Source organism: Mastomys coucha, chromosome X (assembly GCF_008632895.1).
Source record: "Mastomys coucha isolate ucsf_1 chromosome X, UCSF_Mcou_1, whole genome shotgun sequence".
Classification (NCBI taxonomy): domain Eukaryota; kingdom Metazoa; phylum Chordata; class Mammalia; order Rodentia; family Muridae; genus Mastomys; species Mastomys coucha.
The window spans coordinates 73,407,310-73,422,366 of record NC_045030.1 but is presented as its reverse complement, the minus strand read 5'-3'; the positions used below and the strand labels follow the sequence as shown (position 1 = coordinate 73,422,366).

The 15,057-nt window shown below is 45.0% G+C and overlaps 2 protein-coding genes across 7 annotated transcripts in view; one reads left to right on the top strand and one right to left on the bottom strand.

The window, feature by feature from the left end:
• Positions 1-6,038, top strand: part of Cd99l2 (CD99 molecule like 2) — a 26,740-nt gene extending 20,702 nt beyond the window's left edge. Inside the window, exons 8-9 of the mRNA XM_031363559.1 lie at positions 2,340-2,405; positions 3,451-6,038. Of these exons, the coding sequence (XP_031219419.1) occupies positions 2,340-2,405; positions 3,451-3,515 (131 nt within the window). The 3' untranslated portion in view covers positions 3,516-6,038. The remainder of the gene's footprint in view (positions 1-2,339; positions 2,406-3,450) is intronic.
• An 863-nt stretch (positions 6,039-6,901) lies between these two features.
• Mtmr1 (myotubularin related protein 1) overlaps positions 6,902-15,057 on the bottom strand; it is a 57,915-nt gene continuing 49,759 nt past the window's right edge. For all 6 annotated transcript variants that reach the window (XM_031363545.1, XM_031363516.1, XM_031363522.1 and 3 more), the window contains 3 exons: positions 14,687-14,800; positions 13,186-13,362; positions 6,902-9,337 (listed from right to left, as the gene is read on the bottom strand). In XM_031363545.1, the coding sequence (XP_031219405.1) occupies positions 9,173-9,337; positions 13,186-13,362; positions 14,687-14,800 (456 nt within the window). In that variant the 3' untranslated portion in view covers positions 6,902-9,172. The remainder of the gene's footprint in view (positions 9,338-13,185; positions 13,363-14,686; positions 14,801-15,057) is intronic.

Below are 15,057 nucleotides of genomic sequence, written 5' to 3'. Positions count from 1 at the left end.
TGCTTACTTCCTAGCAGGGGAAATGGAAGTTGGTGCCACCTTCATGGGAAATCACTTGGTAATGACACAGTGTTAGACATGGCAGTTATGACAGCTCACAGGCTGAACAAGCTGGCTAAGCAGGCTGACTCAGTTATACAGGGCTTGGACTTCACTGTCTCCCACTCCTGTATCTGTCCTCCACGCTAGAGGTCTGGGAGCCCTGCAGTGCTCGCTTTCCATCAGTCACAAGCATGCTTCCCTCTTACTATTGCCTGTCTACTAGTAGGCCTTTCCCACCTCCCTGACTCTTTCTCTTACACTTTGCACCTTCTCTAGGGGGGCCTGTTTAAAAATACCTGGACTTCCCTGAGTTCCCTGATGACTACAAGTTCACAGGCCCTGAACTGAATGTGGCATTCCAAACCCTAACCATTTGGCTTCTCCATAGCCATTCTCCTTTCCCATGTGTTCTGCCTTCTTCAGGGTACAGCCATTGCTGTTTCTTCTCTGCCTTGCTCCTCTCTCCTCTTATTGTTCAGGTCCTGGTGTCTTCTTCTAAGGAGCCTTCTCTCTGGCTAGTCTCCCAGCCATTCTTCATTGTGCTGCCACAGCGCCCCCTGCTGACCTCGTTCCAGTCTGGATTAGCCTGCAGTTTCCTTGTCTGGGACTAGACACCAAGCTCACACCTGTCTGGACTTCCATTCTGTGCAGCATTGTGACTGCCACTTGCACTGTGCTGATCCACGATCAGGAAGGATCCCAAGGGTGTTTGTGTGGGTGGCTAACTTTATAAGAAGCAGTGGTGTTTGCTTCTAATCTCCACTGTCAGGCTGGCTTGCTGATCAGAGGCAACTATGGCCTTCAGTGATTGGCACTCAAGAAAGTCAGATGCAAAGCCTCGAGGTGACAGGCAGCTTCTAGGAGGACCTGCCCTCACCTCTTTGGCCTCCAGCCTCTGCTGCTACCAAAGGGGTTTCCACTTTGGGAACACTCAGTTTCCCTGCCTGCCCTCAGTGCCAAGTGTCAGTGAACCTCATAAAATACTCAATAGGTTTGTTGCCTGGAACTAAATTCTTACTCCAGGCTTCTAAGCTTCCTGTCTTGCTTTCAGATGCAGCAGAAGGTCCAGGTAACAGTGTACTTTGATTAAGTCTTGTTTCTTGTGCTTTGGCCCCTCATTATCCCTCCCTGCTAGCTACATCCCCTCTCTCCCTGGCATCCACCAACTTGCCTGTGACCATATCATCTAGAGCTTTTTTTGATATGTTGTGAGAGTGTCACCTGCCATATCATCTACTCCCAGGCCCAAGATGGCTGGAGTTATGGATGTCCATAGGAGTGGGGAGGGGGACACTCAAATATCCATGGGTGAACACCTCCCAGAAGCACTGAAGGAAAAGGGCTATCTGCTGCTGACCAAGTAGGAATAAGGACCGTAGTCTGGAGGCCCAGAGCACATCTCCCAGCTCCTATCCATTAGCACTGGAGCTGTCACCTGGCTGGCTTTGCATGGTAGTTAAGTATCCCTGCTGGAGAATCTGATCTACATTTTCACAGGCCCATTTGGCTTTCACCTTGAGCCCAATAGCTATCAGGGTAGGTAAAAGGCAGGAATATGATTTGTGTCCATGGAGTTGATATCTTAGCATCAGAACCCACTTTCCCTGGAAGACTTTGCTTATTCAGAGAGAAGACACAGAAGACTGCCTTGGAAGCACCCAAATCCTTGAGTGATGGCGTTTGGCTGAGTGAAGAAGATGCCTTATTGAATTGCTATAGGGCCTTTGAAGATAGCATGAAGGCGGGGATGGGGAGAATCCAGGTCACACATTAGACCAGAACGGCTATTTGTGGACCCTGGGCTCTCCAAGCACAGGTGTGGATAGCAGTCATCGCTATGGCCCAAAGAAGCCAGTTGGCTTCCTTGTGCATACAGATGCTCCTGGGAAGGCCTACTGGCATTTCCAGAGTGATCCCTGCACATCCATCTGCCCTTCCTAATGCTGCATCCATGAGTCACTACCTCAGCTCTTGGCTCCCTCTCCACCTCCCTGGCCTCTAGGACTCAGGCAATCCTATGGATGGTCCAGAGCCGAGTCATCTCATACCCTGTCTATGGCTCTTTACAGATGGGATGTTGGGTCTTTGATGCATGATGCTGTTTGAAAGGATGATGGCAAGAAGTCCTGGGCAATACATTCCTCAGTGGCCAGTCTTTATGTAGAAGATGAAGTTCTGGCGATCCAGAGCTGATCCTGGCAGCCTTTGTTGTCATACAGGACTCAGTGAGCAGTTCTCAATTGTGAGGACTTCTTCGTTTCATTGTGCTTCCTTTGCTTTGCTCTTGCTTTTTGCAGAGGGCCTCAATGCAGACTACGTGAAGGGGGAGAACCTGGAAGCTGTTGTGTGTGAGGAACCCCAAGGTAATGACTCAGTCACTGTCCCCAGCACTGAATAGAATGAGTTAGGGAGGCCCAGAAGAATCTGCCTCTGGAAGGTCCATCATAAAAACCTTCAGGGACCCAGGTCTGCCTGTACCCTGTGACTGGTCAGCTGGCCTCCCAGTTTGTTGAGAATGGGGACACTGTGTCATTGTGATGACTTCTGGGAGCTTTTGCTGCTTGGCCTCAACTACTGAATCACCTGAATGTGAGCCTGGGCTACCCCAGCACTTTGCCAGCAGACCCACATGCATCCTGGGCATGCTCATCCATGGCTGTGGAAACTTTTGCTTCTAGACCTGTCGTCTGTTTTTAATTGTTGTCTGTTTGAGACAGGGTCTAAGGTAGACAAGGCTGGCCTCCAACTCACTATTGTAGCTGGGAGTTGAATTCCTGATCCTCTGTTTCTGCCTCCTGAATGTTGGGACTGCAGATGTGGGTCCGCATCTATCTTTAGGCTTTTTATTAGAAAATGGCCAAAGACAAGAAGACAGTTAAAACCCAGGTGTTCTGTTACCTCCTCTGTGGTTATTGAGCACTTTTGGGGTTCACGGACTAGCAGAAATTAGAGGCCACATGTGGTAAGGCCAAAGGAGAGGGAGACATGCCTGTGGCCCAGGAATGCTGATATCAAGGCAGGGAGGAAAGTCTGCTCCCCTTCAGATAAGGAAATGAGAAGAGACCACAGCTATAGGACAACAGCTGTGGAGCCTGGGTGCAGAGGAAGGACCTTGCTCTACCTTTTCCATAATGGAGAAGGAGGTCATGTAGAAGTCTTGACAGAAGCATGTCCAGTCTGTAGATGGAGAATGGAGGCAGAGCTCTTCTGTGCAGCCTGCCAGGCTTCTGCCTTTGCTTCCCTTGGTCTAGCCTGAACTTTGTATACAGGGCTCATGGCAGTCCTCCCGGGGACAGTGAGGAGGCCTGGGATGTGCTGAGCTGCTTACACAGCATAGATGTAAACTTCTAATAGGGACTTGGGCAGAGTAGAGGTTAAACCCTCCTAACCCATGTCTTCTCTCCCTAGTGACATACTCAAAACAAGAAACACGGTCTGCAGAACCCCCACCACCTGAGCCACCCCGGATCTGAGGCCCCGTTCAGTGGCCACCGCTTGTCACCCAGCTCCGGATTTCATTTGCCAATCTTTTCCCCCAAGTCTCTTCCCATGCCACTGGCTTCTTATTGTACTGTTTTTTTCTGGACAAGCCTTAGGTGTTCGTGAGTGTGGTTTCTGTGCCATGTCCTTCAGACTACAGTTACTGCTCTGCCATGGGTTCTCTAAAGAGACTTGGTGCTGAGACTTGAGACCCAGGTTCAGCGGATTACTACCACCAGCGTTGAAAGTTTCTGGTGATAGAGACAACCTGATCCAGCCTTAGCATGGGAAAAGGAAGATGCCCAAGGTGGGGGTGGATCAGAGGATGGTTGAGGCAGCAGTGCAGATCAGGTTAAGCAATCTCTAGGTACTATGAAATCCTTTACCTACACACTATAGTGAGTTGTTGTGCTGACCACTGAGAGGAGCATGCTCAACTGGCATCTGGTGCATATGGAACCCATTTTGAGACAAATCAGATAGCACCAAGCTACAACACACATACACACACACACATAACACCTAGGCACTTTAAAAAAATTGATTGTTCTTCGCAACTTCATGTTTTATATTATTCAGCTTCCAGAGAGCTTGTCCAGGTGAAGGTTCTTCAGTTATTTTAGTGCAAACATGGTCTCACAATAGTCTTACCCCAAGAGTAGGAAGAAGGAGCATGTGGGAGCTGTAACTAGTGGTTCGATTACCATCAGATTCTGTAGAGATCTCTGGCTGGCCTAGTAACAGGTCTTGGAAGTCACATATACAAACGAACTTTCTACCAGGTCAGGGTGGTACATGTACATGATCTACCCTACATGATCTCATTTAAGTAGCAAGAGCTACAGATCCTGAGAATGGATGTGGGAACCAGAAGCATGCTTGTTGTTTTCTTAGAAGTGGATGGGGAAGGGGAAGGGTAGGGGAAGGCATGCTGGCTTAGCTGCCTTTGTAGTTGTGTAGCTGACCTCCCTATCTGCTCTGAAAAGGGCTCTGACCATGTTCATAGCAGTAAATACAGGAAACCAAGGGCCAGGGCCAGAGCTGACTGCTACCTCTAGTTTGGGCTGGATCTACCTGCTTCCTGGACTGTTTCTTTGGCTTCAGTGAGCTCGATAGTGAACCTGCAAGTGAAAGCTAAGCTAGTTTCCACCCCATGTGCACTAATAGTTTGACATGTCAAAAGGCACTTCTGAAAGCAGAGTCACTATGAAGGCAAGATCCACAGCTCCTCTGGACAACATGATTGGCCCCATATATTCCACAAGCTGTGAATTGACTCCTTCACCTCTGCTGAGCTGGGAAGAGGCAACACCCACTTTAAGAAACTACTGAACTCTTGTGTTGTCTAATGCATGCCTTGAGTGTATTTGTTGTTTAAAGACTATTCATGGTGGAGGGCTGCTGGAGGTGTCATGTCTCCAGGCAGCCTGAACACCCACTCCCAGTGTATACCTGTGGGCGATGAGATGTTCCTTTTGCTTGGCCTTTGGTCCCAGACAGTCCAGGTCTGGGGATCCAATAGGGAAGCTGGAGCTCTGGGGAAATGACACAAAGATGGAAAAAAAAAAAGATCATGGCCTCAGGAAGCCCACCTTATTCTTCAGAAAGTTAAGTAGCAAAGGAGGCATCACTTGCAAGACGTGTCAGTTTCTAGAATCTTCTAACTTGCTGGTCACATTGCTGTCAACTTTGTCAGGATTGTACCTTACTGACACCAAGGACATCAAGGTGGCCTAAAGGAAGGATTTTAGTATTTCTGGTCTGTTGACATGTAGCTAGGGTAATCTCAGGAGGGTTGTCTACCTTTATGCTGAGGCCTATCTGATGGCAAAGCCCTCGAACCCCACGGCCATGATGTAAAATAAATGCCCTCTTGTTAAAAAGTTTTCTCAATAGCACTGGTTCCAGTGAAAAAGAGCTCTAATTTGCTCTCCCTTAGCTACCTCGGTGCCTTCTGCATAAAGCCCTTCTGCATAAAACCCATCACTCAGCCCGCAGGCGCTAGCTAACTGGCTGGACAGGCCTGGGCGGGCCATCGGCCTCCTGTTCATACAGTCTCATCCCAGGGGCCGGGCTCCTCCTTCCCACTGGCATTTTATACTTGGTGGGGCATTGTGGCCTGCAGAAGGCTTGGGACTGGTCCTGTAACTGTGTCCCCCATGAAGGCTGAGTTGGCCAACTTGGGCTAGTCCCAGGTGATAGAAGGGAGAAAACAAATGAAGCAGAAGAGCCAATTGCCAAGATCAGATCTCGATTAGTGAAACTTGACAGGAAGAACTTTAAAAATGCTCAACGTTCTCAAGTGGCTTGATGTAGGGGCTGCCTACCGTGGTATAGGGCAGGCCCACTGCCTCAGCCACTTGGGTTGTGGTTAGTACCAGTTCTCTGAGGAAGACATGCTGGAGACTGCCAGAATCCCTGTACATCGTTTTCCGTGCTTGTGTCCAAGTGTGAATTGTAAATGGTCTAGTGTTTGCATTAAACAAAGTGGAATCTAACCACTCCTTATGTCCTGATGTGATCTGTCTTTTCCTACTGTCTTTGTAATATAGTGCTGACCTCATTCCCCTTCTCCCCAGCTAAAGGTGTGTCTTGGGCAGGCTAGCATTTTTTGCCATCATTCCTTCCACAAAGTGCCCGATCCTAGGCTTCCATAGGATCCACAGGTGGGCCTCCATAGTATAGGAACTGCAGCAGGACATGTCTGGTATACTTGGATGAGGAGAGGGAGGTTGGAGGAGAGCCCTCTTGCCACAGTGTCAAGTCTTTTAGTAGGATCAGCATTAGCTCCACTACCCAGGTAGCTTTAGAACATACTGCTCAATCCTAAAAAGTGAGCCAGTATGCCTTCTACTGTGGGGACACTATTATGGAAGGTATACTAGGAGATATTCTATCTCTCTTATGCCTAATATTGGGCTTTCTTGCTAACACAGCTCTGATTCACATGAAGAGGATGAGCAATGTCAGGCCCTTAAAGAATGGTTATACACTGGAGGTGGTGTAATTTCACACTAACTTTTAGAACCTTGAAAAAGTCCACAGTTCCAAAGAGCTGGCAAGGACTTACGCACGTGTATAAGGAAGACCCACTGCCTCTTGTTACTTTGGGCCTTTCTCTGTCTTCAACATTTCTTCAAGGTTATGAACAAGGGGACTTGCAGATTTGAAAATCAGATCACCTACCTGTTCCAGCCCAAACACTCAAGACTTACAACAAATTACTGACAACTTAGTCAATCAACTACTATTGGGCACTTTACATATATTAACTGTGGCAGCCACAGGGTAAGCATTCAACATATGGTACTTTCTTAGTACTCGTTTTCCTCAGTGAAAAACTACTGAAATGGTGAAAGAGAGACAACAAAGAGACCAGGGAGCAAACATATTACCATTTTAATTACAGGTTGGAATACAGTGCATCAGATGAGGCAAATACAGTACTGTACTCGTTTAAAAACCTGAACCTTAAAGGTTTTACATTCTAGTACTTAAATAAAACATACATGAAAGAATTGTTTAGATAAGAAAACTGTATTTCAGGTTGTTTTAGAAAGAGTCCTGTGCTAGAAACGTACAAAGGGAAGTACTCTGTTGTGCTTCTTTAAGATCCAGGGGACATTTTTAGGGGTGCTGCAAGCATGCAGCTGGGAGGACATGGCTTGACCAGGAGCCAGATCCCCAGTTCACCAGCCATCTGTACCAGGCTAGCTGTCCTCAACAAGCAGCAGTCCCCATGGCTTTTCTGGTTCTGTCAAAACATCATCCAGTCCTCTCTATGTTCAATAGTTCAAGTGTCACTGGGAAACTACACAGTATTTCTAGGGAAAAATTGGTAAATGTCCCCAGTTTTAAAAAGCATATGAAGAGAAAATATTATAGTTCATGTTCTTTTCTTTTTGGTATTGATTTTGAGACAGGGTTCCACAATATAGACCAGCTGTCCCAGAACTCAATATGCAACCAAAGCTGACCCTGAACTCATAGCTTCTCCTACCTCAGATATGGCAGTTTATCCATTTACAAATAAGGTTTTATATCTATGATGAACACAAATCAAAAGCTAATATCACTTAAACTGTAGTTTGGAAACAAATCCTCCAGATGATAAAAATGGAGAATTGATTATAACTTAGCAAATTTTCTTGAATATCTCTGGTTATCTTATGGTTGGATAGTTTTCTGTAAGAATCAAAAGGTTCCAAGTTGAAAAATCATCTATTTTCTATGTATTTGGCTGTAAAAAAAAAAAAAAGTCTTTTAAGTATACATTTTGAAAATTGAGGTCAAGGTGTAGGACCGCATGGCATCCAGCGATTTGACACTGACCAGAGGGAGATGTGGTCCATCTGTCCTCAGGGGCTGACTTGGTCAGCCTCAAACATCTCCAACTCTCAAGGGCCTGGTGACACACAGAAATGAGCATGGGGGTGGGACTGGGTATGCTGGCACTGCACTGCACACATCGAAGCTGATGGGAAATTCATTCCTAGAAGGACTGGTTGAGTAGCAGAGCTCAAAGCTGTTGATTGTGGGAAGAGGCCTCCCCAGCCAGGGCTGGCTCCAAGAGGGGAAAACCAAGGAAGAGCATGTTATGCTTTCCAACCCAAGCTGCAGTGCACTGGTTGCCTTAAAGTATGGCCAGGCAGTCATGTAAATCAACTGAGAAGAGATAGAGATAAATGAAGACAAGCTGTCCAGCTGTCTAACCGGTGAAAGAAGACTTGATCTGACATAGATGCTGGGCATCCTAACAGGTAGTAGGATGCCAAAGCAATTTTTCAGACTTGCTCCTTTAGAGAACTGTCCTAGAGGGAGACCAACAAATGCAGAGTCTTCAGTTTACCAGAGGACTTAGCATTCATAGTTTGCTGCATCCTAAGGGAACCTGCTGCTACCTCCAATGAATGAATGGGCTGTGCCACCTCAAAAGACAAGTACCAGAGTTAAGAGGACAATACTACATTGCCACTGAGGTGACACACCTCAAATCTTAATTCAAATGTACCACACAAAAGGTAGCATGGACTCCATACAGCACAGTTTAGCAGATGATTCCTCAGACAACTATTCTAAACATAAAAAAGGACATAGGAAAATAAAGGCATGTTTCTCTTTAAAAAATACCTTATATGTACACAGCAGTACATATTGTACCAATTGTACAGGACTTCTTGTATGAAGATAACTGATAACTGTAGAACAGGTGGCAACAGTTCATTTGCCACACTAACATTTCATTTAAAACAGTTTTTAAATTTTGCCAAAAGGCTGAGAGGAGCCACATGGCTGGTGACGTGTTCTATAAGTAAATGAGTTGTTCATAACAAAGGATGTAATTTGGAAATAAGTCGTGTGAGATTCTCTTAAGTTAAAATATCGCACTGCATTCAATCTAGTTTCTCCGAAGCTACCTGTACAAGACAAAGGTGGTTCACAGGGTGAGGGTGCCTTCAAAAGGGTCACAGGCTGTTCACACAAAAGAAGTACTTGTTAATAATAGGAGCTTTCACCACCCACAAATGGTCCCTGGGCCTAGTCCTAAGAGTGAAGATGACAAGCTAGAACCATAACATCAATGGCCAGGTCCCTGAGCTGCTGGAAGACAGTAGAACAGCCGGATGGCCCAGGACATTGGCTTTGTTCATCAGACTGAGGTGTGTACAGGAGTAGCTGAGTGGGTAGGTGAGGAGCCCCTCTCGGAGGAAGATGAGATGGTCCGTGTGGCCACCTCCCTCTGCAAGTCCTCCACCCGCTTCTGCAGCTCAGCCTTGATAGCCAGCAGCTCCTTGAGATTCTGATGAATTGGCATCTGGCAGTAAACAGAGACAAGGCTGTTAGTTCACTGTTGTTGGAGTACTGTTTGTTCTGAATACAGCATTTCAGTATTTAGGTTCATAGCTTAATGGTTCTTTCACTGCCCAGATTCCTATGTGGCCAGTCTCATAGATTATACTGAACAATCTATCACCAAGTGTACAGAGATTGTCTTATAAAGTCAGGGTTTCTTTTATTGTGACATTACAGCAGGACCAAAAGCAGCTTAAGGTGGAAAGAGCTTATTTCAACTTACAACTCTCAAGTCACAATCACTGAGGGAGATCGGGGCAGGAACTCCAAGCAGGAACCTAGAAGTAGGAGCTGGAGAAGAGGCCATTGGAGAAGTGCTGCTTACTGTCTTGCTCCTCCTGACTTGCCAGGCCTACTTAGTTATAGTACCCAGCACCATTAGCCCTGGGGTGACACTGCCTTCCCACATCAGTCATCAATCAAGAAAATACCCCACAAGCCAATTCTATGGAGGCATTTTCTCAACTGAGTGCTCCTCTTCCCAGATAACTCTAGCCTGTGTCATGACAACATAAAATTAACCAACATAAGTGATTCATTTTGTCTCCACAAGTTAGGAGCTTTTGATAGCTACCCAGGCTGCCCTGAAATCCCTAGGGTCAAGGTAGGCATGGAAAGGCATTGGGGAAGACAGGTCACCCTCACCATCAACTCTCTTAGCTCCCAGGAAGGAGCAAACAGGCTCAAGTGTAGCCATAATCCAACTAAGGCTGCCATGTACAGACTCAGAGCCAGACTGTGTTTGGAGGAGTCAGAAATGCAAGTAGCTTTTCCCAGCTGTCAGGCTAAGTAGTGTTTATATGAGACCCCTGCTCCGTTATCCATGTACTTGTGCATTTTTATAAATAGCTCCAGTGACTGCAAACACTTGTGTTCAGTCAGCACTTTCTTCACCATAGAGCTCTGTGTTTTCATCAACTGGAATAGGAACTGGCAGAAAGCCCTCAGAGGGCAATGCCAAGGCACAGGTGCCCTAGAGACCAGCCCTTTGCTTTCCACTTAGCACTTCTTCACTTGCTTCACCCTGAGTGTCTTTTAGATCCCCTGACAGTAGTATAGAAGCACAACAAAGAGATGGGAAGGTCCTAGTATTTATGTTCATCATACCCAGCTTTCTGAGATAGATTTCTTCAGCACCTACTAGGAGTCCGGAGACCCAAGACCCAGATTTTCCTTATAGATTTCTCAGACTGGGGGTAATGCTGAGCAGCAAAGAAGGTCACCAGCTAAGGGACAAAGGAGGCATGGACAGGTGTGGGGAGTCTTGTTTCCGTTCCCATTCAGCAGCTATTGGACTGGTCTTAAGCCTCAGGATGCCAGTATGGCTCACCACATGACACACCTCAGTGGCTACTTCCTCAGGACTAATAGAAACATCCTCTAAGCCTCAGTCTGCCTCTCTAGCCCACCTATCACCAGGTCTTGCTTCTACACCCTGAAACACATGAAACTAGAGTGAAGCCTGGGTGTTACTGCTGATTAGCACTCTTAGTGGGATGAGAGAGAACTAACAAGACTGTCAGGAGGAGGAAGATGGAGCAAAGGCAGCCAGGTGCCTCCAACACAACAGGGAAGTTTAAAAAAGGCTCCATTTGGCAGGCTGCAGAGAGAGACAGAAATGCCATAATTACACAACAAAGGCTAGCTCCAGAGATCATTGTGCACTAGGGAAATGTTCCATTCATCCTTTAGGAGCTCTCTGTTATTTGCAACACCCATGGGATCATGTAGCTCAGTCTCAGGTGGTAATATTTTGCAAACAAGCCTTCATCAGTAACCCATACGTGATCCAGTACGCATGGTCTGAGACTCATGGCTGCTTAGTGAGCTGATATCACCTTACATCTTCATGGAGCTTTTTGTTTTCTCACATTTCAGTTTAAAGTATGCAAAGGCATGCCTGAAGGTCTAGAAAACTCTGAGGCTAAGCTACAGTATGGTTATGTTAGAGAAAATTCGAAGGAAAAAGCCAATCATCTCTGGCCCCTGGGCACACGCATGTATGAGGCCCTAAGAGGATGCCACATCCATTCTTTAATGGATGATGACATGGAGGTCCTCAGTGGCCTGCTGTCCTGCCTTTCTTCCCCACACTCTTTTCCTATCATTTTCTCTCTACACTATCTACCTGCATATTTCCCAGCCACAGCCTTGAATGCACCTACCCTCCCAGCTATCAGAATGCTGTCAGTGGAGAAACACATAGCCAACCCTGCCGTACAGATGTCCACCTGCCCTTCTAGATGTTTGTCACCAAGTTTCTGCCTGCCTCCCAAAACACTGTGTACTCAGCATACTTAGAAGGTGCTTGATATGTGTTTACTGCATGTAGAGGGAAAATGTGTGGCTCGTAGACAGCCTTCTCAGTTCTCCTTCCCTACCTGCCATTTGCTGGCCACCACTTGATACAGATCATGCTTACATGCCCCTGGGAAGCTAGGCTCAGTGAGGCTGAGGACCTTTGTCCTAGATCTGGCAGTAAATCACTGATAAAAATGGAATTTGACCCTGGACAGGGACATTCTATGACAACATCTACCAGGCAGCAAGATGCTGGGTGAGTTAGGGTTTGGTTCTGACATTCTCTTTCACTCTTCGTGTGATACCTATGATTATGTCTGCTGCTGATTGCCCTCACTGAAGCCTGCTTTGCTTACCTGTAGAGGAAACTGTCTGCATTTAGAGACAAACTCTCTTGCAGGCTATAGGTTTTATGAATGACTTGATTCCATACTCTCACCCCCCAATTCTCAAGAGTATGCAATGAAGATGAGTCACTAAGCACTAGCAGAAGGAATCCATATAGTCATGAGGATACTCTTTACCTAGCTTCACACTTCAAGTTTGCAACATGCTGAGCACAGAATATGGGCAGAGGGCAACTCCTGCAGTCTCCGAGAAGACACTCAGTTCCCAGCATGTCAGCTGGGACCCACAGCTAAACCTAAGAGTGAGTCCACTCTCTAGGTGAGGGAGGGTTAGTAAAGCAATGGTACCATCCTGGGAAATAAAAAGGAGAAGGAACAGTTTGAACTCTCCTCTAGCCAGTGCAGCCTGGGAAACAAGTGGAGGTTGTGAAGACACCAGGTAAAAGGGATAGATGATGAGGAGGAGATGTTTATGTTCTTGGCTGATGGAATTAGTGCTATTAAAGAATGACCTACCAACATGCTCCTGCTGGCCACCCTTTAAAGCTTCAGAATGTTAAACTCTGTATGTCACCTCTATAGAGCTATGTGGAGGAGATTGGGGGGTGGGGGTCAAGGCTGGCAATACTTGATGCAGAGTGATGTCAGTCGCTGAACACAGCAGGCAGGAGGCCTTTTTGACTGGCCTCTGTTGTGCACTGTGCCTTTTTTTCCCCAAAAACATCTTACTTTACTGTGAAATAATGCAGAAGTTTGGGGAAACTTTTACTCCTCCTTCAAGCTCTACAACTTATCATATACCCTCTGTCTATTACATTATAAGTGTACTTTTTACAGGCTGTCAATACCTCCATATATACTAGCAGAAAGAGGCACTGTGCAAGCCAAATATCTTCGACAACTTAGAAGATTGAAAAACAAACACAGCAAAAGATAATACTTCCTACCATTTCATCAGTAGAAGGCAGACATATGAGTTTAAACTCTTAACTCAGTAAATGGTATGGAGTGGGTATGTGGAAGGAGCTTTCTGAAATAGGAACACAAAACATGGAAGCTTGACTTCTAGGGGCAATATACCTTCAGTAACTCAGTGTCTACTCTGAATAAATTTTATAACACCATCTTCACTTGGAAAGAAAACAAGAAAATCAAAAATTACCTGTGGTCTCATCCGTGGATTCCACCGTACATAATAATTTACCCACAATTCCAAGTGACTCATACTAGCAACAGGATATAACACATGGTTCTCATAATTCACAAAGAAGGGATTTGAGAATTCATCTACTTGGCTATTGATATAAGACCATAAAGATATAGTATTTGTATATATCTCCTGAAAAATAAAAATATTACATTGAAATAAGTTCTCCACAGCCTCAAGGATTAATTTTTTTCAAACAAATCTAGATTTTAGATAATGAACTAAATTCAAACCCTGACAAATCTAGGCACATTTATTAAGCCCCACCCCTCTGACTACATACAGCCTCATGCTAGAGGTGATGTGTGCTGTCTATCCCAGGAAATAGGATTAAAGTCAGGCAACATCTGGAAACTGTATCTGCAGGAGGTGAAATAAGAACTTTCTAGTATCTCTACAGTATAAGCAGGCTCATTGATAACAAATACATATTTTACTGGGGAATTGGGTCCATTGATATTGAGAGATACTAATGACCAGTAACTGTTAATTCCTGTTAGTTTTATGTTGGTGGTGGGAGAGAGATATTGCTATTCATATAAAGAAATATTGCTTAACCATAAAAAAGAATCTTGAAACTGTTACACTAGGTAAAGTAGATCACTCACAAACATCCACCTATCAAGAGTCCATTTATAGGAAATACCCAGAATAGGCAGATTTGTGGTTTCTAGGTACCAGGAAAATGGGAGTAACTGGTAATATGGGGATTCCCAGAGGGGTCGCAAAAATACTCATGAAATTAAATATCAGTGACCACACTGAACTGTGTACTTCAGAGGAGCTAATTTTACTATGTTAATTGAGCTTTTATTTAAGTGGAGAATTAGTTAGTTTTGTACTCCCTGTTTTACAAAAATTGATACAGATGCAGTCCATGGACTTTATTCTGCTGTTGTGGGTTTATTTTGTTTTGCTTTAAACATCTTTATTGAAATTCAATTCACATGCCATTATATTTACTATTTAAGTCTCCCTTTTGAAATTAAAAGGTTAGCAGTTGTTAAAAACACTTGCCACTCTCACAGAGCACTGGGGTGCAATTCCCTGAATCTACATGGCGGGTCATCCTTTTGGAATCCCAGCTCTAAGAGATGTGATGTACTTTTCTAGCTCCCTTAGGCACCATGTTTGTTCATATAAAATAAAAATAAATTAAATCTTTTTTAAAAGGTTAATAAAGTTTCACCAAACTGAGGTATGGAAGTGTGGATTTCGTCATACACCTTGGACAGCGGTGATCTTGTTAGGTTCCTGCCTCTACAAGTAAGAGGCTTTTATTAAATACCTATGCTATGCTTAGATTCCTAAAATTCTGGAAAAGTGTCTAGGGCATCTGTCCCACTACCCTGTACCATTTGCAAGCAGCAGTACATCCATGGGCCAAGTCTTCACTCTACTCAGACAGAGTTTCCTAGGAAAGGTGCCTGAACAGTAGGGCAGCATATACACTTACCTCTTTGATGCGCTGTTGTTCACAGTTGCACAAAAAGGTCCCGAAAAGACAACTATAGAGGTGATCCAAAATTGTAATCAAGAATAATTCATTAAACTCAAATGCTGAAGGAAACTTAAATGAAGGGGAAAAATAAAGTTTAGTCTTGAAGTTTAATTACTAAAACAAAGTCATATCACTTATTTGTGTATACAAGAGATGGACTACAATGTGGAATGTGGTCAGATTAAAAAGTAAACAGTCCATGCAAAATTTAACTAATTGAGAATTTCAAGACAAAACTGATAGATCTGGTTAAGAAGCAAAGACCAAAAGGTGGACATTTCATTCCTTCTTAAAAGGGGGAACCAAATACCCACGGAAGGAGTTGC